We start from the raw sequence: 25,926 nt of genomic DNA on the forward strand, positions 1-25,926 counted from the left end.
AGCTGGCTAATCACTGCCATAAAATGACAAAACACTTACATTCCATTTAGGACAAAAAAATTTTCTTAATAAATCAAATGGATAAGTTTTTGTTGTTTTTGTTTGTTTGTTTGTTGCTTTAGGTCTCTTCCAACACAATTGAGGTTATATGAGAGACCGCTGAAACAAAAAAACAAGCAATCTAACAAAAATAGTACAAATGTAAATCAAAATCATAACCTAAAGATATCATAAGCTAAATTATAAATAACCAAGAACAAACAGGCAGAAGATTTACAGAAAAAAAATATCCCTGTCAAAAATACAATCACAAACCAAAGAAGCAGGATAGGCTAGTAAAGAGAAGAAGGAACGACATCACTATCGGATCGTACACCCATGCGAACATCATAGGTATATGATTCAAGGGTGATGCTCCCATCCAACCACCCAATTTTTGTTGTTAAGAAGGAGAAACAGGAAGAGGGGAAGGAAGAGGACGTGGAGAAGGAGGGGGAGTATGAAATGGGGGAAAAAAAAGAGTGGTGTGTAAAAACCCTTGTACCATTTTGGTTTTCTTGAGGTCACTGATACGCAGGGCAATCTTGGAGATGGTGTGGCTACCCACCAGCTTGACTATTTGGGTAGTGGTGGTGAATTTGGAATCTACCTTCACTGCTGACAGCTTTAAGGTCTGGAATGGAATGGAAGGAATTACAATCAACAATGGTGGTGGGTATGGAGGCAGAGGTGGTGGAAATTAATGTTGGCAGTGTGCTGGTGTTAGGAAATGAGGATGAGGCGAAAGTTGAGGATGATGTTGATAATGATGATGATGATGATGATGATGATGATGATGATGATGATGATGATGTTGATGATGATGATGATGATGATGATGTTGATGATGGTGATGATGATGATGATGATGATGATGATGATGATGTTGATGGTGATGATGTTGATGATGATGATGATGATGATGATGATGATGATGATGATGATGATGACCAAAATGACGACAATGACAACTACGACCACAACGATGACGATAATGATGAAAATGACTATGACAACAATGACAATCCATTCTACCCACCTGGAAAGACACCTCTGGGTTGTTGCACACAAGACAAGGATCACTCTCCAAGTAATAGCCGTCAAAATCCACCAGGCCTTGTAGCATGCTAAAAATAAGGAAATAAAGCAACAAATGAATTACATATATTAACCTCTAAATAACGATAGTCTGAAATGGTGGAGGTATTCTAAAGGCATGAGGACTTGTCAAGCCAATTACCAAATCCTTCACCTGTTTCTCTCATTTGAATAATGAAAAATAAGCCGAGCAGCAAAAGAAAATCAGAAATGGCTGCTCAAAGAGTCAAAGAGATTCCTTTGGTGATAGATTTTGAATTTTTTGGGGTTTTTTTTTGGTTTTTTTCTGGGGGGGGGGGGGGGGGAAGATTTAATGAAAACAAACAAACACACTTTTGTCAATGTACCTGACAAAAGTTGGATGATTTCTATAATTCTTTGAATTACTGAGAATTGGTTACTATTTTTCTAAATTCTCTCTAATACTTTGGATTAAAAGTCTAAATCTGAATTTGCAACCCTAAAAAAATGAATGTTGATAGCAGGCAGGTGTTTAAGTAAAATACACACTATTTGTGCCAGCCAGATCAATTGTAACCGACACATGAAATTGTGTCTAACCTTAAACATTAGTAACATGTTAGAGATGATTTAGTGAGTACTGATCAGCCAACTGCAGACTTAAAACAATACCAATGAACAGAGAGGCATCAAATTCATTCATTCTTTAAGCGGTTGTCTGTTATGGAGCTTACTTGAAAAATAATGATAGGAATACTTTGATTCATTGTGAACTGAGGCAAATAGAGAATTATAAATACTCACTTGTAAATGGTAGCATTGGGATGATGGGCTAACACTTGGTTCTCTTCCTTTAGTAGGGCCACCACTTTCTGTAAATATTCTTGGACCTGAATATCAAAGAGAATGGATGTTTGAAATGAAATCTAATACCTTGATGGATAATTCAATGAACTATCATTATCAACAACATCATTGATATTAATTATTAACAATTAAATATCATCATCATTACCATCGTCAAGAACATTCATAATTACCACATTGACATTAATTGACTTTATGTAGAAATGAATTGATGAATCCATTTTGGATAAGGAAACAGTTAATCACAATGCATTAGATTTCCCTTTGCCGATCCCAGCTTCAGGTGATTGGTCATGTGACCAACTGTCTCAAATCAGTATTGTCAGATGAAGTCTAATGCTTGAAATTTAATTTTAAGCCTTACTTACAAAATTTGAGCTGAACTAAATGTCCTCATTGAAGAGAATTGTGTAGGAGGGGGGGGGGGGGGGGTATTAAACTTCAAAAAATGTAAATTATCTGATTCTGACAAGTTTGACTATGCATTCAAGTTTCTCATCCAGTTCATATTTTTGTGTCTGTTTTTTTTTTTTTTTTAACAGGAACATTTATAAAATGCAAAATCCACTAAACATGCTCAAAGCGCTTTACAAGAGGTCCCTAGCCAACAGCAACACTTAACGTGGGCGATATTAAAAAATTTTCCCACGCAGAGACAACACTGTTATTAGCCAAATACTCATTTTACACCTAGGTACAGTCAGAGAATGTGAGTAAAGAGCCTTTTCTGAGGACTCAACTATGCTCTGCTCAGAGCATGACTCAAACCCTAAACTTCCTATCCAAAGGTGAGTGTCATACCACAAGACCACATAAAGCCAGTATGATGAATTGGATCACTTATTTACTTCAGAGATGAATATGACCAACCCACATTCCTAACAAAATGCACAAACCGTTTTCTCCGGTAATCCTGGGGTCTTCAAGACAAAGTAGCCTAGGAGATCCACAAACTGAGCAGCCTTGCGTCCATAAACAGGCAGTTCTTGCCACAGACCCCAAAGAGATTCCAACAGCTTTTGCTGCTCTTCTTCAGAAGAATTCCTGAGAAAGATAAAGAGAAGGGAACAAAAATAGAGTGCAAAGCTTAAAATCATTTACTGTCAATAAAATAATTTTACTGCATCCAACAACTTGGTTGAAGGGAATCCTTTGATAACTCCTTCAACAGCCTGACACTAGCCAAAAAATAGCATCAAAAAACACAACGACATCCAACTAAAGAAAATAAGCAGTGAGATTTATGCAATAGTTCAACTAATGAGCTTATTTGTATCCGGGAGACCAGTGATAACAACTCACTTTTAACTTTCTTGTGGTGATCTAGCCTTGTATTGTGATATCATTTTTAGAGAAGGGTCAGGCTATAAGTTGAAAACAATTCATATTTTATATATTAAAAAGTTTTACAAAATTACCAATGACGAAGTTTAATGTCTGATTTGAAAAATGATTTAGAAAGTTTTGAATTATCTGTTTCTTAACAATCTGGAAACACAATTAATTTTATATAAGATCTTATGAAAAGTGCTTGGAAGAAGGAGTGCAATAATAATAATAATAATAATAATAATAATAATAATAATAATAATAATAATAATAATAATAATAATAATAATAATAATAATAATAATTATAATAAAAAGTTATAATAAAACAAACATTGATAATCGGACTGTTGGAAAAAGGTAAAAGAATAAGTTGGAGTTGAACTGAGCTTGCGTATTACACACATATAAACAATATTGAGAGTTCACATACAAAAGGTAGAAAAATGTGCTTCCCCCCCCCCCCCCCCCCCCCCCTGTCCCCGCATCATATTGGTGTCAAATGATAATCGGTTCAAACCATTTATGCATGAATAATGGGACAATGCGTTTGTTGTCAGCATGATGGCATCGGTTGCCAAGAAAGGGAAGAAGAAAAAGGACGAGGAGGAGGAGGAGGAGGAGGAGAGCAATAACAACCAACCTGTAAATTTGCAGGACAAGAGCATGGGCCATCCATCTGTTACTACTGGAGTTTGAATCCAATAGATAGGTGTGGACAAAGCGAATCAGTAGTGCTGTAGTCAGTGACTGGTTTAGTTGGTTCACCAAGTTCTTACCCAAATTTTCATCAAACGGACGGCTCTCCTCTGAATCTATGGAGAATATCAGACAAGAATTGGAAACTTATTTTCTTGGTTCTTTAATCCAATGAAGTTAATCCAGACTTTGTAAGATATACGATACTTCCAATATGTATAAAACGTTTGAAATCCTTAATATCATGGGGCATGCTGCAAACTCAGTTTAGAAAACAGATAAAACTCAGTATTTTCTAAATTCCAATTCTACTTTTAAAAACCTGTATTCTGTATTTGCATGAATTTGTTACTCCAAGTGGACTCAATTCTTACCATTAATATTTAAAGGTATTATGATGGCACAGGGAGCAAATGAATGTTTATTATTATTCCAGTTGGCATACACTTGTGTTAATGTTACTACTTGGTTTTCCTTTGAGTATGTGGATTGACCGATGCAAGATTTACACACCTTTTTCTAACATTTCAGTTTATCATAAAATGAAAAAAAAAAGATTTTGTTCCATAACAGATAACGTTCTTATCAAAGTAAACATTGAATAATCAGCCTGTGTCTGACAGTGTTTATGAAAACAAGAAATGATTTCTTTCAAAATAGGAGTGAAAATAATCTGAAAAGACAAGTAGGTTAAATTGCAGCTAAACAGCAGGTCAGATTGTTATGAAAAACTGGTCTCTGGTTAGTAGCATAGCATACCTTCTGCCTTAACGACTTTCTCATTCTTGTTGGCCTTCTGCTTGACAGGTGACATGGAGGCAGCCGATGAACCCTGACCTCCCTGTTGATGACCTTTAACTCCGCATATGGCACACTGTAACAGCTGCAGTAGGGTAGGGGCAACTCCTTCGTCCAGCTGAATGCTGGCCTGAATCAAGCAAGGAAGGGTGTCTGAAATAAAATGTTTTAAAGAAGATCAAAGGAGTGATTTAACAGACACATACAAAGCCAGAGACAACAAAAAGATGTGGACAAAAATATTTAAAATGGTACATAATACTGTTGAGTACACCAAATAGATTAAAGAAAAACATTTTTTGGGTATTATTTTGATCACTTCTATCTTTTCTATCATGATCATCATCATCCATCGTGGCTTGTACTCTTGAGCACGTTGCCGGTCAGCTGTCTCCACAAATCACGATCCTCTGCGGTGCGCATGAAATCTGTGTTGCTTTTTAAGTCACATTTGGCCATTCTTAGGTTATTTAGATAAGTCATTCTTTGTCTTCCTCTAGCTCTCTTTCCTTCGATCATCCCAGATGTTACCAACTTTTCTATTCCATCTCTTCTCATGATAGACACGCATAAATTCTAACTGCACAGTAACAGGTTCTTTAATGGGACAATTTGGCATCAAATTTTTAAAATCATAGTAGATTTATATCCTCTGGAATACCTATTAAAAATAGATCAAAAGATATTCTAAACGGCAAAATTAAAGATTTCATATTTTAATCCCACTTTACTTTTTTCCCTTTCAACAATGCTAGTCTAAATGTGGAGTGTCAAACAAATTACCTTGGTGACTGTGACAGTAAGTCTGCCAGTTATAGGGCCTGGATACAGCTATATCACACACAACCTTCAAGTGTTCAATCTGGCAATCAAAGGAGATATATTGATATATAGGTGAAATGGGGGCCATACTTATATTGACACTCAACGCATTTTTGGACGCATTCTCTATAGATGAAGGCATCCATTAAAAAAAAATTCTGCTTCGCATCTTTTTCCTGTACAGACAAAACATTCAACAGACTTTAAATTTTTTTTCCCTAAATGTGCATGTTCATGCTTGTGGATTATTTCAAGTCATTTACCAGTTTGTTTACAAAAACAAAAACAAAACAGGAAAGAAAGAAAGAAAGAAAGAAAGAAAGAAAGAAAGAAAAGAAAAATAAAGCATGGATTTATTAGCTTTCACTGGTTTCTATGGAGCCTTTGCACTTATGAAATGTCCAAATGACTTTATCTAAGCATACAGTATGGTTAGCACTATTGGGCAGATGTATTTATAAAAAATAAAAAATAAAAAATAAAATTCCCTTTATTCATCCCATAGGGGGAATTTGTCTTCAAGGGAAGACTGGAAAAACCCAGGCATCAGCCGTAGTGCAACGACGGGTGATCGAACTTGGTACCTTTCGGGTACGAAGCAAAGACCATACCGATGAGCCACGCTGCCCCATAAAAGGTATGTTTTCTACTCTCTGCTTGCTCTAATTTGCTTCCTATGACTAGCATTGCATTTCAATAGTTCTGAGAAATTTTGGAAGGGTGAATGAAAAAAGGGAATTCACCATAGTGAGTAGTGTGTCATAGGGTAGGATGATGCTGTGAGGAGGCATGTCCGGTCCAAGGGATAGCTGGTTCATCTGGACCAGGTGGGATTGGATGGTGTAGTCATCACGGAGAAGACGGTATTTCTCTTTGGAGCCACACAGGAACAGCAGGAGCTGGTGATGAAAGATAATCAATAGGGAAAACAATGTGATTATTGAGGGAGAGAGGGGGGGGGGGGTATCTCAAGTCTATATCCTCTGGAAAACTGATGTACAATAATATCTAAATATTCTATTCATGATTGACATTTCAAGTCTTAACTTAAGGCAAATAAAGCATGGTGCAAACTAAGGAGTATGAGATGAAAATGTACAGCATTTATTCCATTATTCTCTTCCATTACATCGCTAGTCTAGATTAATATTGCATCCAATAACTGTCTATCTCTGTGTTTATATCAAGACATTGCTACATTCTCAACCAACCTTTCTGACTTCCTTCCTCATTTGACGTTTGACATGCGGTGTCTGTTGGGTCAGCATGTACTGCAATGAAATAATATACAAATTTCTATCAATGACAAAAAAAAATTGGAAAGTAGTATCATCATAGAATCAATTGTGTCAATAACAAAATTTATCCCAAAAAATGATCAAATTTTGAAGTGCCTAAAAGACAATACAATAGAACCACTTATCTCATGTTAGAAATACTTGCTCCATTACAAAATAAAACTGCTTTTCTTTCTCCCACACAATCAATAATCCACTTTTAACCAGAGGCTGAGGCAGGGTTTAGTAATGGACAAAACAAAGTTATGCCTAGATATCAATTTATCTAATGAAAAATGGAAAAACGTGTCTAAATCCTTGAAACAATTATGAAATCATTCAACAAAATAAAAATGTTTATTTTAGTGAATCATGTGATGCAGTCCAGTAAAACATTTGGTGTGCGTTTCCTATAATCAGATCAATTTGCATGCCGATTATGAGGCTTTTAAAAAGTGTCTATCTATATTTATTATGGACAAATTTATACCAAATGGCAGACTGACTGTGAGGCATTCACAAGGTAATGATCTGTCTTCATTATGGATGAATTTGCATCAAGTTGAATGCCGGAAAGTGGTGAGACACAATATAAGTGTTTTATATTAAATCTGGAACACCTCTGAATGGCATGGAATTCCCCCATATACAAAAAATAAATATTGATACCAAATGACTCATCAGAAGGTTTAATTGCTCTTCTTCTTATTCCTTCCTTACCTCTGACAGCATTTCATTCCACTTGGGATCAAAATCAGCTTTGGGTGCAATTGGTTGTTCATCCGATATCTTCTTCAGCTGAAATACACACATTTGGAGAACAAGTAAATCATGGCTCACCTCATTCCATTTCATTTTCATCAAATCATTCATTTTAAACTCTCTCCTTTGTTTTGAGTCATTGTCAAGGCAATATCTCTGTTGTTATTAACACCATCATCATCATCACCAACGACATAATATCTACTATAATCATCAACATCATGATTATTATTATTATTGTCATCATTGACAGAAATAAAAATGAAAATTATCACTTTGTTCTCTCCCTCTATTGAATCAAAAACGTGTTGATTGTCATTACCTGATATTATTAACACCATCATCATCATCATCAACGACATATTATCTATCATAATCATCAACATCGTGATGGTGATGATTATTATTATTACTATTACTATTATTATTATTATTACTGACAGAAATAATAATGAAAATTATCAGTTTGTTCTCTCCTTTTTATTTTTCAACGAATCAAAAACGTGTTGATTGTGATTTTTACCTGATATGGTAATCGTAGAACCATCTCAGTGAGAAGCTGTGGATAATCTTCAAACAAGTCATTGGCGTGGCTCTTCACATACTGTCTTAGGAAGAATGGCGACATGTCTGGGGGTGAGTGGGCCAGGTGGGCCCTCAACAACTGGCCTGGGATTGACAGGGCTCCGTCATCCTGGAGAACGAATACAAATACAAAATAAGAAAAGACAACTCACTTGCTCAAATATGGCCAGATGGTTGACCAGTGGGGTCCTGGGTTCAAACCCTGATATCAGCATCTCAATTCTCTCCTTGAACAAAATATTGAGCCCCTATTATTCACTTTACGGCTCACCTATTTGCATCAAGGACTCGACCTTGTGTTGCCATAAGTGTGGCTTGAACTCATGACCTACAGGTCACACACCAACCACAAAGCTGCTTAAACTTTTGCACAATCTCTTAAATTGTTGCCCACACGAAGTTCTTTTTGTTATGTATTATATGTCCACTGTGGAAAATGTATATTGTAAAATGTTTAGACTATGATAATCAATAATAAATAGTTCCTATATGAAAGAGACATTTAAAAATTTTATAATTAGATTTGAATATTTTTACATCCCTTTGATTATGATCCTCAAAGGCAGTGTGATCAAATATTTGATTGTAAATCTTAGCAACATCCTACCTCTGAAGCTGTGTAATTCTTCCAGAAGGGGAGCACACTCTCCAGGACATTGAGACAGTATGATATGGTGTCGGCTGTCAGAAGTTCTGAGGCAGTTTTGTTGCACACAAATGTACTCTGTAAGAAAACAATATAATAAAACTTACTTTCATTTTTAAAAATTATGTTTAGTAATAAAAACGAAACAAAAGAATGAAATTGATGAGTTAAATAAATTTTTAAAAAAATAATTGGCCTTAAATCATATGATTTACAGTTTAAACTCAATATAAGCATCATGTTCACCCGGACATACTACTGGATTCTAAATGTTTTAAAGTTCTCTATTCTGATTGTCATCGCCTACCTCCCCATGGTGTTTGGTTCCTGATTTTGACTTGGACAACAACACACTCAGCAGGCGTAACAGGATCAGCTTGACCTCGGACTTTTCATCGCGTTCGGCGATATTTTCCAGATCCTGGATTGGAGAAAGATAAGATAAGAAAATAAATAATATTAATTACGATTCAGAGTTAGGACACGTTGTTTTAACGAAACTTGTAACAAAATATAAACAAATTGAATCATTAAATAATACTCTGTATTAACAAATCAGAATCAGACAAAATGTCAAAAATATAATTCCATGTACACTGGAATTATCCTGATGTCATATAGGGTTTGAATATTCATTATTTTGTTTGTGCTTCGTTTTGTTGATTTGCTGGGGGGGGGGGGGGGGGTTCTCTTTTTTTTTTTATTGATTTTCTTTAGCTTTTTTTATGTTTTGTATTCCTTTTCATTTGTTTTTAAATTTCATTTTTACTACAACTACTTACCCTTCCAGAGAGGTCCAGCTGCTGGATAACAGTGGTCAGTAGCTGGACCAGCACTGGTTTGTCTGATTCTTCTTCCAGGTCTGTTGTCAGCATCAAGAGGACCTGATGAAGATGTAAGAGGTGGGGACAAAAATATAATCTTTTAGTGTGAGTGGTTTTTGTGTTTTCTTCTTTCTTTTCCTGTTTTTTGTAAACATCATCATTGCCTTACCCCTTTTCCTCTTCATGATGATGATCATCATCATCATCATCATCATCATCACAACAACAACAATAATTTATTTACATTTCTTCGTCAAGTAAATCACATGTAAATCATTAATTTCTGAGCCTGTAGCACCATTAAATAATTTCCCCTGCAGGTGAGAGGAGGATGAGAGGCAATTTAAAAGAAGTACCAAACATGTATAACTATAATGTCATTTATCACAAAGTAATGCCATGATAAAAAATTAAAAAATTTTAATGACCTTTTCTATAGTGCAATATCCACTAAACATGCTCAAAGCGCTTTACAAAGAAAGTTGTCTTACAATGAAAGAAAAATATCATCTCTAACAAAAAAAAAACAAAAAAAGATATACCCTAGTCACAGCCACATTGAAGCTTCAATTAACAAAATAGGAAGAAAGCAGACACAACAAAGAAAAAAGTGATAAAGTCAACTCTCTTCTAATCCCCCATGTCCAAGCCCAAGAAGGCCATGTTCCCAGACCTCAAGAGACATTCATTTCACTGAGCTAACTTCTTGGATCATATAAAGAATTAGAAAAAAACAGAGGAAAGGGATTTTTAAACAAAAAAAATCCTCCTGGCCAATTTCTTACCTGCATGAATGGGATGGCTCGGACTCCTCCAACTTTCTGGACCTCAGGGAAGTAAACCAAGAAGGCCTCTAGGAAGGATCGCCTCAAGTCATGAAGTCTTTCAAGTTTGTTTTTTTTTTTTTTTTGGGGGGGGGGGGGGGGGGGTGAGGCAGTAGGAATATAGAAGAAATTCAACATTTTAATAACGTTAATAATGATAGTAATAATAATAATAATAATAATAATAATAATAATAATAATAATAATAATAATAATAATAATAATAATGATGATGACAATGATGATGATGACGGTGATGATGATGATTTCAAAAAGTAAAAACATAACAATAACAATAATAAAAAATCAATCCAAAAAATGTTTTTTTTAATTCCCCGAAAAGCCTGCTTAAGATCCGTAAATCACATTTCTCTTCTTATATGTTGAGATCCTTAGAAGCAACAACTAACCTTTGAGAGTTACATGTGTCAGGCTCAAAATTGTCAGAGCCTTGAGTGGCCTCGTACGTGGCGTGTTCTTCTCTCTGGACTGGAGTGAGATTGTCTGACACGGGATATCCATAACTACTGCTACGACCACTTGTAGCTGGGTGGATTAGAAACAAAATGATATTATATCAAAATGATTTCATGTTTTACACGTTTCCCATGATTTGATACTTCACGTATAAACTATAATGGACAGCAGTAAGAACCCTGGAAAACATGGATAATGTTACGGAAAAAAAAAATAATAATGGTAACATCTCCAGATACAAAAATGAAAAACTTTATAATGTGAAAGACATTTGCTGCCAAAAGGGATAATACTTTTGTCAAGTGTTTAAAAAGAAGAGATGATTTTTGCTTGCCATATAGAAAAAAAAAGTTCTCTTGACAAAAAACAATAATATTGACAATCAGAAAACAAATCTTGGGTTGAACAAATGAAAAATAAAAAATGTAAATGTGTTTTTGCCCTTGCTAACTTAATATCGCCAAAAATTAAGAAAATAAATTCTCACCAGAAATTGAGTCCACAGCACTACCTCCACTTTCTGATCCACCTCCACTACCCCCACCATGCTCAGCAGGGGAGGTTCTCAAGGTTGAGCCATCTGTAGCAGCTGTACTACCAATCTCATCATCACTTGCTGGAGCAGACGCCGTTGTATCCGACAACGGCTGATCCTCCAGGAGCTCCACGTCATCGTCGTCTTCGTTGGACCCAGCAGACGTCCCAACTAACCCCAGCCCTTGAAGGCTGAGCCCACTGGGTCCTTGGGGGTCTTCCATCTCCATGATATCCTCGAGATTGTCCTCGTCCTCCTCGTCTTCCTCTTCCTCCATCTCCTGCTGATCGTCATCCAGCACAATCACCTCTTCGGCACCAAGACCTAGTCCTTGAAGTGAAAGGCCTTGACCCCCTTGGATGTTGATACCCAGGTTGTTGGCCAGTTGCTGCACTTGACCACTATTGCCACCTCCCTGGACCAATGAAAATTATACATTACATGTTAAACTTTAAAGTAAGCAGCACTAGTGCATGATAAAAATAAGAATATCAGGATTGGACAGTGTGTTGTAAAAGCATATGGAGAGAACCTTACAGGTGGTTTGTACAGTATGGATTTGGTTCCATGTAGCCTGCTTGTAAAATAAATGAAATATTGTGAAACACATTAAGATCAAGCCTTATAAAAGCATTATATCAAATAAATGTGCAAACAAATCTATTTCAAAACACCTATTGAGGGTCTTGTAATTCAATGATGGAGAACTTGCATTAAAACAAAGAGGAATCTTTTTGAGCCCAGGTTGGCTGTTGTTATTGTTCTTGTTTATGTTTTTCTCACCAAAAAAACAAAACAATACAATTTCTAAATACTTTGAGGTGGCTGGTGAGTTGAATCTGCTAGATATGGCAAAAATAACTTTGCAATTGATTTCTTACAAACCTATCCAAAGGGTAGCAAGCACTGTCTATTTAATGCCACAGAAACTAGGATAAAAAGTGGTTCCTAAGGACTGAAATGAAATCAGAGGAAGATATACTTCCGTCACAATATAGCATGTTTTGTTTCTTTCATATAGCCGAGTCATTGTTGCTAGACATATTCTCTTTCTTTGACACACATTGACCCCTGTGTGTGTGGTCATGAATTTGACTGTTGTTTTAGTCAGTTTCTATGCTAAAACACGATAATTGTGGATAATAGGTGTTTTATGTATGTATTCTTTATCTATTTATTTCACATTATTTGGTATAAATTCAATTATTAAGCATCAACATCAATCAGACAAAAAACTGTTTTGACAAAATGGATCACATATTAGGAAATAGCAGGTTAGATTCTATTCCTCATACAAACTACCGACCTGTTCCTGCAGACTGAGAGCAATGGCCAACTCTACCATGGTCTCGTCATCGGCATCGGGTGGAATCTCTACCATGGGGGGATAACTCTCCTCCATTCCCCACAGGTTCTCTAGACCTTGCATGTTGCCAGGACCAGCACCACCTCCAGCACCGCCACCGCCACCAACTACATCAACACCAACAGGGACTGATTCTGGGCCATCGTCCATCATCATGCTGTTTTCCTGTGAATCCGAAGAAAGCTTTAAAGATTTAGGGATTTCTGTTGATGTTTTCATCTTGCTTAAAAAACAAACTTTGTTAAATCAATTTTTTTTCACCCAAATGTTGAAGAGGTTCCCCCACTTGCAAAATTTACAAGGACAACATAGAATGTTTCAAGTAATAATCCAATGAGATTTTATTGTGCATATGTGTAAACTTCCATTCTTCAAAAAATGGGGTATAAAAAATCCAACTTAACAAAACTTTGAAAAGTAATTGCTTGATACACTTTACTTAGTTAATTCAAGTAAATATTGGCGAGTTTATATTTAAAAAATAAACAAGCCATGTTATTTGCCTCTTGGAAGGAAAAAAAAAAGCAATAGAAACTGTAAGATTTATAAAAATAATTTAGTTGATTTTCTTAAATTATGTAAAAATTGAAACATTTCAGGCATCTTGTGATTGTACAATAGAAATTTAGAAATCAAGATAAACTGGCTGAGTTGTATAAATTCACAACAATGATTGCCATTGCTGCTACCACTGCCACCAACACCATCATCATCATCATCCTCCTCCTCACCACCACATCATCATCATCATCATCAAGAGCTTAACTCTCTCTTTACTTACCATTTTCAAGATTTTCCCCAAAACCTTGTACCCAAGCAACACAATTTTTTTTTCACTCAAACACAAAATCACTAAGTTCTTGCTATACATAATTCTTGCTAAACAAAACGAGCTCTACAACACAGTGACACATTTCTATAGCTATAACAAACAGTTATTTTTTAAATTTTGGGATGTACAAAAGACATCAGAATAAGAAAAATATTGGATCTATCGTAAAGAATGTGACGATTTTCCTACAGTTGGTAAAGAAAAGGTTAATTCATAGTTGAAATTTGCTTTTCCAAACTATAAATGAAAATAAAATAAATAAGGTCAATTTACCCTTGGACTCACCACCACCTCATAAATCTCATCAGACTCGCGGTCTTGGTCTTGGTCCACAGCCTGTGGGGTGACTTGCCCTCCACCACCGCCACTTGAGCCTCCACTGGATCCAGAAGCTTGTGACGTTGGTATGAATACTGGCCCTGAAGGGGTGACTGGGCCTGACGATTGCTTGTTGTTGTCGGACTTCTCTTCACCATCCTCTGATGCTAAATAGAAATCAAATAGCAAAATTAAAATTAGGATAATCTTTTTAATATTGGCCAATGGCATCAAGCAGAAATGATAGTTTTAAGTGAAAGGAGGGGAAAAGGGGGGGGGGGGGGGGATGAAAGGGCACCTTAAAATCATGTTCTTGACACAAAATATTTGTTTCAAAAACAATACTAAACATAAAGGCAAAGACAAGAGAATATGCTTCAGAAATTTTCTGCTTTTGTGATATCTTTTGAACACAGACAATCTGTTATGTTATAAAGGTAAGTGGTAGACCTGACAGCAGGTCTCTTATTCAAGAGTTCATAAAATGACTAGTGGCAAAGTGTACAAAAAGTCTGAATTGTTTTTCATAGCCAAAAGCAGTCTTTCAGAGACATAAGACCCATGAAGACGGAGATCATCCCAGTTTCCAAAGCCGAATAGCAGCAATCGCATGCTACCCTTTGAATAGGAGAGTGATCTCTTGCAAAGTACTTTCTGCCAGATTTCATGGATTCAGCTACCCCATCACAGCATGGTGGACAGAAGGATCAGGAAAGACCAAAAATAACTCATTATGAACTACGTTTGAGCAACATGGAATAAATATGGACCAAGAAACTATCTTACTTTGACAATGAGGTGGTGAGGTAATGAAAACTCTTCTTCTTCTTTGACGAGGTCTTAGCACACGAATCAAAGCTTGGCGACATGAGAAGCTCACCAGAAGGTCCTGGTAATAATAGCCAAAAAAATATTTTAAAAATTATTTATCATATGAAAAGAGATCCTTTTCAATGAACCAGTCAATTTTACATATAATCTTTTTTACTCAAGTTTTAAAAACTATTTAGAAGTGATCAAATGTGCATAAATAAAATACAAATGCTAATTTACAATTTATTCAAAAAATTTTTTTTGAAAAACTTGTTTATCAAATGAAAAGAGGTACTTTTCAACTGACAAGTCAATTTTACACCAAAATTTTCAAAACAATTTACAAGTGACCAACAATGTGTAAATAGAATACAAATGCAAATTTACAATTTATTTAAACTTCCATGAGCAAAAGAAAGACTACTTTTTTAAGAATTAAAAATGCTAGACACCCTGCACTTTTGCATATTTTAAAAATAAAAAATGTATGCAATCTTAACAAACAAAAAAAAAAGTGAAGAAAAAAAAAAAAAATTGTATTCATTTCCCATCAACTGCATATGTTGTTGCTTGAAGCTATAAGAGACTCACCTGGGATAGCAGCATGCGAACAAAGTGTTTGGTCGCTAGAGAAATGACTTCAGAGTCACAAAGGGCGAAGGCCGTGATCACTTCCACAAGAGCTCCTACAGTCACTTCAACATTGGTCAGACCTGGACACAGATTAGGAATGTTTTTATGCAATTATATATAGGCATGGGTGCAAGCAACTGGACCTCAAAAAGCCTGAAAGTCTACTTATGACCAGACATATAATCTAAAAAAGCCTGCAATATTCACGGTTCAAATTTAATAATATAACTATCACTTCCGGGTCACCGCATCATCATGATTCAAACGTTTCACTTAATCATATGGACGTACCTGACCCGATTGTCGGGACCTAAACCAAAAAAATAAAAAAATCAATCAAATCCAAATCGCAAAAAGCCGGCAACGTTTTTTTCGGTAATCCAATTGGCCGGCAGGCTGGCTGTAGCCGGCACTCTGGCACCCATGTATATAGGTATGAAATCATCCTAGCTATCGGGTAACACCTCTGTGTTGTAATCGTAGCATGTCTGACCGGTTATCAGGAGGTTTCTATACCTTGTCAAGGCAGGCCGATTTTTTGGCATGCCTTTTTTTCTCTTGTATTTTTCTCTCTGTTTTGTCAGGCACTGTTTCATATACACTTTTTAAGATCATTATCTTACACTAGTGCCATCTAATATTTTGGATTGGGGCAAATCATCACATAAAATAACGTATAGAATATTTTGGATTGGGGCAAATCATCACATAAAATAACATATAGAATATTTTAGATTGGGCAAATCATCACATAAAATAATGTGTAGAATATTTTGGATTGGGCAAATAACCACATAAAATAACATATAGAATTATTTTGGATTGGGGCAAATCATCACATAAAATAACGTATAGAATATTTTGGATTGGGGCAAATCATCACATAAAATAATGTATAGAATATTTTAGATTGGGCAAATCATCACATAAAATAATGTGTAGAATATTTTGGATTGGGCAAATAACCACATAAAATAACATATAGAATATTTTCGATTTGGGCAAATCATCACATAAAATAACGTATAGAAGATTTTGGATTGGGGCAAATCATCACACAAAATAACGTAAAGAATATTTTGGATTGGGGAAAATCATCACATAAAATAACGTATGGAATATTTTGGATTGGGGAAAATCATCACATAAAATAACAAATAGAATATTTTGGATTGGGGTAAATCATCACATAAAATAACACATATAGAAAATTTTGGATTGGGGCAAATCATCACATAAAATAACGTATAGAATATTTTGGATTGGGGCAAATCCTCACATAAAATAACACATATAGAAAATTTTGGATTGGGCCAAATCATCACATAAAATAACGTATAGAATATTTTGGATTGGTGCAAATCCTCACATAAAATAACACATATAGAAAATTTTGGATTGGGGCAAATCATCACATAAAATAACGTATAGAATATTTTGGATTGGGGCAAATCCTCACATAAAATAACACATATAGAAAATTTTGGATTGGGGCAAATCATCACATAAAATAACATCTATAGAATATTTTGGATTGGGGCAAATCATCAAATAAAATAACGTATAGAATATTTTGGATTGGGCCAAATCATCACATAAAATAACATATAGAATATTTTGGATTGGGGCAAATCATCACATAAAATAACATCTATAGAATATTTTGGATTGGGGAAAATAATCACATAAAATAACGTATAGAATATTTTGGATTGAGGCAAATCACTAAATAGACTAAAATCCACACGTTAACATTGAAATGTCTTACCAGGCAGACAGGCTGGTGCTAACATGGGGTTGCATGGCTTGGCATCGTGGAGTTTCCAGAACGCTTCCACAAGTCGGGATGAGAAGTGAGCTCTGTCGCCGTCACACAGTTCATAGGATGCTTGTGGAGGTGGTGGTGGTGATGATGAAGACAATGACGAAGGAGATGATGGATTGTCACCAGGTGGCTTGCTGCTGGCTTGGGGCTCGTCCTCCAAATCAGTCACCTCCAAGGCTGGGGATGAGATTTGAATTTGTGGAGAGAGCAGGAGAAAAGATGTCAATTAATGGAAAAATATGACCTGATTTTCTTATTTTAAAAATTTTTTTATCTGGATATTAGCAACTAAAAATATATCATGTATCAACCTATTAACAGCCTAAAAGGTAAGAGTTACACTTTTCTATCTATAGATTATCATTGGTTGACAGAACTTTATTTTAAGATGATAGAGTTGAGAAAGGTAAAGGAGAAGATAAATAAATAAATGAATAAATTATAAATAAATAAATATATACTAAATATAAATAAATAAATAAATAAATAAATAAATAAATAAATAAATAAATAATAAATAAATAAATAAATAAATAAATAAATAAATAAATAAATAAATAACTAAATAAAAAAAAATAAATACATAAATAAATATAAATGAATAAATAAAAATTAATGAATTAATGTGAATAAATAAATATGAGCAATGTTTCCCTTTTCAATGAAATACTCTGGTCATAGACTAAACAGAATTATTTCCAGGACAAGGACAGAAAGCATCATGAAAAAGAATACATAAGGCTAGGTAAAAGTGACATCAGAAATGACTTCCATATCCCACCAGGAAAGGTTGAAAGACCCCATCTACATCATATAATCATTCTGCGGTGGCCTGCAAAGTCTTTGGCAATTGTTTATTTCTACTCACTTTGGCCTGAGGCCGCATCTTGGCTCTCTGCAAATCTAATAAGATTCATGGGTCGAGAGATGGAAACAGATCGGGCTGTCACTAGCAGACGCTGGAAAGCTTCTACATCAAGGTTTGAAGATGAAGATGTTGTCGAGGATGCACCAATTTTCTGGGATAGGCACGACATGACATGCTTCAGTTGGGCTTGGTCCTGGAATTTAAAGGATTTAACAGAAAATGAAACCTTTCATAAATAAATATTGATAAACAGAATGAAACATGAGAACAATTCAGTGTGTCTGTGGAGTGGGGAGGGGAAGAGGGACAGAAAGAGAGGAAGAGAGAGAGAGAGAGAGAGAGAGAGAGAGAGAGAGAGAGAGAGAGAGAGAGAGAGAGAGAGAGAGAGAGAGAGAGAGGAGAGAGAGAGAGGGAGAGGGAGAGAGGGAGGGGGGGAGGGGAGGGGGGAGGAGAGGAGGAGAGGGGGAGGGGGGGGGAGGAGAGAGGGGAGGGTGGGTGGGATGTGGAGGAGAAGGAGATAGAGAGAATTTTTTTAAAGTATGAAAAGCACAGGAGAAAAAAAAAAAACAGAAAGAAAAATGAGGAGACAGAAAAAAGAAAATGGGATGAAATGATTGAAAGTGATTTTTTTTTTTTTAAAGAAAGGGGGTGGAGGAAGAGAAAAAAAAAACATTACCTTGTGATTGTGGTAGGCAAATTTGGTAGGGAAGAGAGAAGCCAGCAGGGACTTGCTGTGCACTTGAACAAGGTCAGGAGAGTTCATGGTCAGTAGAGATGTGGCTAAGGTCAAGGCCCTTTCTCTGGAGATGGAATCTTCCGAAGATGTTAAAGATGACTCCAATGAAGGGGGAATTGTGGGAAAACTGGTAGAAGCAGTTGTAGCTGTTGTAGCAGACATGGCTGCCTGTGGTGGGTGGATGGCAGCAAATGCTCCATCTAAAACCTCCAGTGCACTAGCTAAGAGTCTGAAAACAAAAGCAATTTTTTTTACCTTTATATAATTATTATTATTATTATTATTATTATTATTATTATTATTATTATTATTATTATTATTATTATTATTATTATTATTATTATTATTTTATTGTTATATATTATTATTATTATTTTATTATTATTATTATTATTATTATTATTATTATTATTATTATTATTATTATTATTATTATTATTTTTATTGTTATTACTGTTGTTATTATTATTATTATTATTATTATTATTATTATTATTATTATTATTATTATTATTATTATTATTATTATTATTAATATTATATTATATTATTATTATATTATTTTATTATTATTATTATTATTATTATTATTATTATTATTATTATTATTATTATTATTATTATTATTAATATTATCATTATTATTGTTATTATCATCATCACCATCATTATCATCATTACTGATAGAGTTTCTGGGCTCTTGAAAAGCGTATGATTGGTACCAAGAACAAAACAACAAAAAACACAAGGCTTTCTAAATGACAACAAACCTGTCAGCCCTAGTCATAGGTAGCGGAGTGGATGAAGCCGTCATCATCTCCACATCGGGACTAATCGAATTGCTGGATGTGCCATTGTTGCTGTTGCCACCCACACCACTGGCAGCCACGTTTGTGGTGGTGGAGGTGGTAGCACCCATGGGAGTGGGAACACTGCTGGCGGGGGCCTTGCTACCCGTTGGCGGAGCAGAGACGGGTTCTGGGAAGTCTTCGGGTTCTTCGGGCCATCCGAATTGTTCTTTGGTCTTGACGTAGACCTTGACTGACTCCACCATGGTGATGGAGGCTGGATCCATGCTACATCCAACTGTGGACAGGAGACAAATTATCATATCATTATATCAATAATTCTCTTATATCTTTATCATTCAGAAAAACAAAATAAAAAAATAAAAAAGTAAAAGTTAAATATTTTTTTTAAACCTAACAAATTTGGAATATTTTAATAATTTTAATCTAAAATTAAACATTTTCACCCAGGATAATAAGAAATTGAGGCAGGAGGATAAAAGATTGGCATGCAAACTGTTTTATCGTTTTTTTGTTGTTTTTTTTTTTTTTGCTCTTGAACCTCTGAGGAGAAGAAAAAATACAATTTCATGTCTTTTTTGTATATATCTATTGTTGCATTTAAGCTTGAGTATTATTGCCTATGCATATTTGTAAATGGAAGTTGAAAGAAAATATATAAAACATGATGATATTTTCTTGATTTGAATAGTCTGAAGTGTGTTCATGTTCTTTAAGTTCTTCATATTTTGATAGATTTAGTAATAATGATTTTAAAGGACAATGGAATCCACTTACAAGTGATGGAAAACTTCTTATCGGCAAACAAGGACTCTTCTCTGGTGAAGGGAATGTCAAACCATCTGGCCCGTGAGTTGAGCTGATTGAAAAGATATATAAAAGGTAATTAGTCCTTTACTACGCCTAGAGATGCAGAATGATCTGATCATAAATGTTTTTATCTAAATGTGCATATGTAAATCTTTCAAACTGTTATTTGTTTTAGAGTTCTTTATATCTTTTATTGGGGGGAGAGGAGAACAAAAGACTTAAAGACTTTAAAAACTGCAGCATCTCTTCAAATATTTGTTTTTAATTACAAAAAGATATATAACGGGGAATACATCTGGCCCGTGAGTTGAGCTGATTGAAAAGATATATAAAAGGTAATTAGTCCTTTACTACGCCTATAGACCATGCAGAATGATCTGATCATAAACGTTTTATTGAAAAGTGCATATGTAAATTTTTCAAATTGTTATTTGTTTTAAGAGTTCTTTATCTTTCTTTTTTTTGGGGGGAGGGAGGGGGGGGGGGAGGGGGGAGGAGGTAGACTAAAAGACTTTAAAAACTGCAGCATCTCTTCAAATATTTGTTTTTATTTACAAAAAGATATGTAACGTTGGGGAATACACTAATCTCGTTTAGTCTAGAGAGAGATCATCTAACTTCCTTGGATAGAGTGAAAATACTAGGACCTTTGTAAGGTCAATATTGAGTGCCAATGATCAGCTGATTGTAATGAACTATGAAGATCCTCTACTCTAGGTACATTTGAATTTACCCTATACCATAATGCATAAAGGAACCAATGTACCATTGTAGGGAGATTTACCCTTTGTGGAGCTATAAATTTACTAATATAGACAAATCCAATTTATTCAATAAGTTTGTCACAGAATTTTATGTAACATAGGTTGTTTTTTTAACTTTACAAGGGGGTGGGTTTGGGGGGGGGGGTAATAGGAATGTTGAGTCCAAGTACCCCCAACTCGTCATCAAATATCTATCTTACCATTTTCACTAAGAAAACAACTGTGAGACTGAAATCAATTGAAGATAAAAATGTGTAAAGCTGTTCACGAAATGGTGCTAGAAATCACCATGCCTGCTCCTAAAGTTAAAAAAATTAAACTAAGCCTGATTCTTATTGCTGTTATTACTCTCTATGCTCTTAGACTCAATGAGATTAGTGTATTTCCCAACGTTACATATCTGTTTGTAAATAAAAACAAATATTTGAAGAGATGCTGCAGAAAGCAATAATGTCAGGAATAACGGTCTGAATTCAGTCTACATTGTAAACTCCATGGTTACCTGAATGTGGACATGGACAGTCCTCCCAAACACTTCAATGTAGGACGGAGCCCTCTCTACAGCTTGGGAACCCACATACACCCTGATGCCCACCATGACAGTGCTGTTGTTGCTGTTGGTCACTTCCAGTGTGAATCCTGTTGGCTGAAAGTCAGGGAGGGGAAAAAAACCCAGATAAAATGAAAATATGGAAATATTTTGCCTTTGTTGTTGTCTTATATTTTTAATTTTAAAGTTTTGTATTATACTGCTGTACTCTGAAAAAAAAAAAACTTTAAAATTTTGGCCAGAAAATTCATCCTTCAAATATCGATTGATTAAAATGACCTTGATCTTTGCAAGAACTCTCAAACCTGGAACTTCGCAAAGTCTCCACACATCACCTAAGCTCTTTGCTTTATAATATAAAGCAAAGAGCTTAGGTGATGTGTGGAGACTTTGCGAAGTCCCCAGTTTGCGACATATTATGTCTTAATTGGAATCTCTAGAAAACATGGATATGGTGAGTTGATGTGAAGCATCCCGCAAAGTAAAGAAAAAAAATGACCCTCGTGTAAACAAATATATAGAAAGAAAGGTGGTACCTTTGTGCTGGCAATGTAGAGGCCACTGGTGTTGAGACGATTCTTTATCTGCTGCACATTGTAAATCTGAAGGACATCATTTCCTCCAAACTAAAGTGAAAAAAAAGAAGAAAAAACCCAAATGAATATTGTGGTGGTAGCTCCAATGTAAGAGCCTGTAACTCTGATCTTAGACTGTTTGAATGCAGATAAATTTAGAGTACAAGGGCTAGTCAAAGACTTGTTTCTTAAACCTCAGCAGTCCCTCTGTAGAGTTTATACCCAGAGGCAAATCAAAATATATAAACAGTCAGTTCTGTGGATTTTAACTTACGATGACTACATAAGAAGGGCTGCTTGGACAATATAAAAAGACGGGGCATGGTACTCAACTCAGTTTCATAAAGATCAACCAATCAAAACAGTAGCTAGATGCAATTATCTTTATGTATTTATACTCATCTACTTTTCCATATCCTACTAAAAAATATATAAAAAATTATGCCTTTTTCGCAACGACATCATAAGATATCGTCGCCTAGGCATTCCACGAAGGAATATAGATAACTCATCAAACAAGATGTCTGATGTCAACAGGAATCACCCATGTTGTCCAAGTGAACAAATTGGGGGTTAATAATCTTGCTCAAGGAAAAAAACGAAAGTGCCTGAAACAGGGGTCAAACCCGGGTCCTTCCGGGTCACGGTGCAGTGCCTTAACCACTCGGCCACTTCGCCCCATTTTATGTTATGTTACATATATATATATATAAACTGACAAACTCCTTCATAGACCTCGTGGGATTTTGTTGTTGTTGTGTGTGTGTAAAGTGAAAGGAATCTACTCACCTCAACATCATTGCTGTGCTGGCAATGTTCAAAGAAATCCACGGGGAACATGAGGGAGCTGGTGAATCGACCTAGCAGGAATAATGGAATGAAAGGATTAGTCCATGGACAAATAGAACATGACAGGCCAGGAGGTTGTCAGGTTTCAACAATGTTTTCTTGGTCAAAATAAAGGGCATTGGTTCAAATCTTTGAAGAATATTAAACTCTTTGATTGTGTATCTAAACTTGTTTACATATAAACAACAACTAAAAAGATATGATGCATCTTGAAATTTGAGGCCCAGTTTAATTTCGAAATATAAATCTTGTACATAAATATAATATGACCTGCTTCCTCAATCAATCTGGTATTGGTGAACCAAATGCCAAAGAAATGAATTTAAAGTTAAAAAGATTAGAAATATGACATTTTACTTTTTAGTCCATTCATTACTTATTCTTTCTTCTTAACCTCTCCTTACCAAATCCAGGAAAATCGTCACATTCGTTATGATACAACCAACATTTTTCTCAGTCAGATTTCTTTTGTAAATCACAAAATTTGAAGAAATATATTTGGTATAGTTATAAGAACGTAATGCTGTGTGAGATAATTAATGCAACAAAAAATGTTGGCACAAGTCTCATATTCCTGGCTATCAATTCAATTTTCAGCATTTTATCCATCCTGAGACAATACTGTCTTGAGGCTGTGGGTCACAAGTAAATATTTTCCCACCATCTGAGACATTTATCAATACAAATTGCAGCATGACACCAACTCTATATATAATATGACTTTCCCCATGCCTCTTACACTGTATTCATTAACTCATACAACCCTAACACTGCCTAACTCGATATCTGACTATGACTACTTTTACCTCATTATTGTTTAGACTTTTCTGAAAAAAAATTATATACATATTTTTAAAACTATACTGTTTTTTAATTTTTACATGATACTTGTAGCTGAATAAAACTAGGTACATACCAAGTTTCTTTTAGATCAAGTAAGTGAGTATATTATTTATTTCTTCAATTTTGAAAAATACAAACTCTCTCTTGGGAGAGTGGTGGAGGCACAGAGCACAGAGGTAGAGGGCTAGGAAAACTAATAAATAGAGGTGCCTAAATGAGTCAATAAAATGGAGATAAAGATAAAGGGAGTAAATGACACACACACACACACACACACATTTACAAATTTTCGCCTATGTTATTATGACAATCTAATATAAATATATATGTATTCTGTGTTTACTTGATAAAGGCCAAGGGCCGAAACGTCGTTTGTTTTGGGTTGTTCGTTCATGAGTCAGATTTACTCCCTTTATCTTTATCTCCATGGAGGGCTAGGGTTGAGGGAATTAAAACTCACCAGTCTTGGTGGGTTTTTTCTTTTTGACAGGTTTGAGTACTGAGATGGGAGACTGGGGCTGTAGCATGGGAGACATCCAGTAGTTGGTGGCTTCTACATTGGCCATGTAGATACGCAGACTGCCGTCTTCACACAGAAGGATCATGGTGGTACGGTGCTGGAGAAACCATAATATTCAATGTAAATTTAATAACCTGCAGTTTGCAAGACATGTGTGTGAAAGAGAGAGAGAGAAAGAGGGAGAGAGAGAGAGAGAGAGAGAGAGAGAGAGAGAGAGAGAGAGAGAGAGAGAGAGAGAGAGAGAGAGAGAGAGAGAGAGGTAAGGAGGGTGAGGAGTGAGAGAGAGGGGATATAATAGAAGGTGATGGGGCCTTAATTATGAAGTAGAAAAAACAGTCTGTGATTGAATATATTTGCAAATTGTAATGTATGCATATATAAAATGACACAGATAAGAATAACAGAGTACAACAGTGCTAACGCATATCAAATACTATTTCCCAAATTAAACTATTTTATACCAAAGGTGCCTTCATGTCCTGACGTTGAGTAGAAATTTAAAAAATCTTCAAAAGATTTCTCATTACTCAAGCTCGAGGCATAAATGCTAGCATCCTATCAAAAGGGTAGCAAGCAATTTCTATTGTCCGTTTCACACTGTAAAAAAGCCTGAGGGCTTTGAAGGATTACTTATAACAGTCATTCATTACCTGGTCAGAATTGGATGCTGGGTGTCTGATGGCTACAACATCTTGAATCTTAAAAAAAAAAAAAAAGAAAAGAAAAAGAAGAAGAAAAAAGGTTTGAACATGAAAAATGTCATCAATACGATCTGATGAGATGTATTATTTAAACATGATTATACTGAGATAATAGTTACGGAATGTTATCAGCCTGTATGATTTGTGGAATATTAGCAAAATTAGCATAAATGTTTGTTTGCAATATTTATATACATATAATATAGAAGCAAAGGTTGACCAATAGAAACTTTGCCATTCGTCCTAAGTAATGATCTTCCTTAAGAGAATGAAAGATACAGTGTGTCTGTGATTTTGTTGTGGTTATCTTGTGTCTGGGGGTTTGCACGGAGCATAAGGACGTGGCTTGTTTCTTTTAGCCACAGCTACCCTACCCTGAATCACACTTGTTATAGATACTGACTTGATTGTGATATTATGATGTTTGTTTATTTGTTTTATTCCCCCCCCCCCCCTCTCTATTCCTAATCATGTACCAAGCTATTGTTTTTCACCCCTTCTTTTTTTTTATGTGACAATAACAACAGCACGAGAAAAGAAATCAAGATCATTGCTAGAAAATATTTAAATTA

General features: G+C 35.2%; 1 protein-coding gene across 14 annotated transcripts in view; it reads right to left on the minus strand.

Moving 5' to 3' along the window:
• LOC144979831 (E3 ubiquitin-protein ligase UBR4-like) overlaps positions 1–25,926 on the minus strand; it is a 138,775-nt gene that overhangs the window by 41,823 nt on the left and 71,026 nt on the right. For 13 of the 14 annotated variants that reach the window (XM_078927000.1, XM_078926996.1, XM_078927004.1 and 10 more), the window contains exons 52-82: positions 25,304–25,351; positions 24,594–24,750; positions 23,231–23,301; positions 22,403–22,492; positions 21,819–21,962; positions 20,520–20,601; positions 19,704–20,019; positions 18,874–19,162; positions 18,198–18,390; positions 17,273–17,506; positions 15,463–15,584; positions 14,845–14,947; positions 14,014–14,225; positions 12,849–13,073; positions 11,495–11,957; positions 10,941–11,076; positions 10,492–10,588; positions 9,665–9,766; positions 9,190–9,303; positions 8,844–8,960; positions 8,175–8,345; positions 7,610–7,687; positions 6,824–6,883; positions 6,356–6,511; positions 5,574–5,652; positions 4,752–4,943; positions 3,937–4,108; positions 2,862–3,009; positions 1,903–1,988; positions 1,079–1,166; positions 545–673 (exon numbers count right to left, since the gene is read on the minus strand). In XM_078927000.1, the coding sequence (XP_078783126.1) occupies positions 545–673; positions 1,079–1,166; positions 1,903–1,988; positions 2,862–3,009; positions 3,937–4,108; positions 4,752–4,943; positions 5,574–5,652; positions 6,356–6,511; positions 6,824–6,883; positions 7,610–7,687; positions 8,175–8,345; positions 8,844–8,960; positions 9,190–9,303; positions 9,665–9,766; positions 10,492–10,588; positions 10,941–11,076; positions 11,495–11,957; positions 12,849–13,073; positions 14,014–14,225; positions 14,845–14,947; positions 15,463–15,584; positions 17,273–17,506; positions 18,198–18,390; positions 18,874–19,162; positions 19,704–20,019; positions 20,520–20,601; positions 21,819–21,962; positions 22,403–22,492; positions 23,231–23,301; positions 24,594–24,750; positions 25,304–25,351 (4,674 nt within the window). The remainder of the gene's footprint in view (positions 1–544; positions 674–1,078; positions 1,167–1,902; positions 1,989–2,861; positions 3,010–3,936; positions 4,109–4,751; positions 4,944–5,573; positions 5,653–6,355; positions 6,512–6,823; positions 6,884–7,609; positions 7,688–8,174; positions 8,346–8,843; positions 8,961–9,189; positions 9,304–9,664; positions 9,767–10,491; positions 10,589–10,940; positions 11,077–11,494; positions 11,958–12,848; positions 13,074–14,013; positions 14,226–14,844; positions 14,948–15,462; positions 15,585–17,272; positions 17,507–18,197; positions 18,391–18,873; positions 19,163–19,703; positions 20,020–20,519; positions 20,602–21,818; positions 21,963–22,402; positions 22,493–23,230; positions 23,302–24,593; positions 24,751–25,303; positions 25,352–25,926) is intronic. The other variant, XM_078926998.1, reaches the window with a different exon arrangement.

The sequence above is a fragment of the Berghia stephanieae genome, chromosome 9, assembly GCF_034508935.2.
Source record: "Berghia stephanieae isolate SIO BIC M18660-M18661 chromosome 9, UCSD_Bste_1.3, whole genome shotgun sequence".
Lineage (NCBI taxonomy): Eukaryota > Metazoa > Mollusca > Gastropoda > Nudibranchia > Aeolidiidae > Berghia > Berghia stephanieae.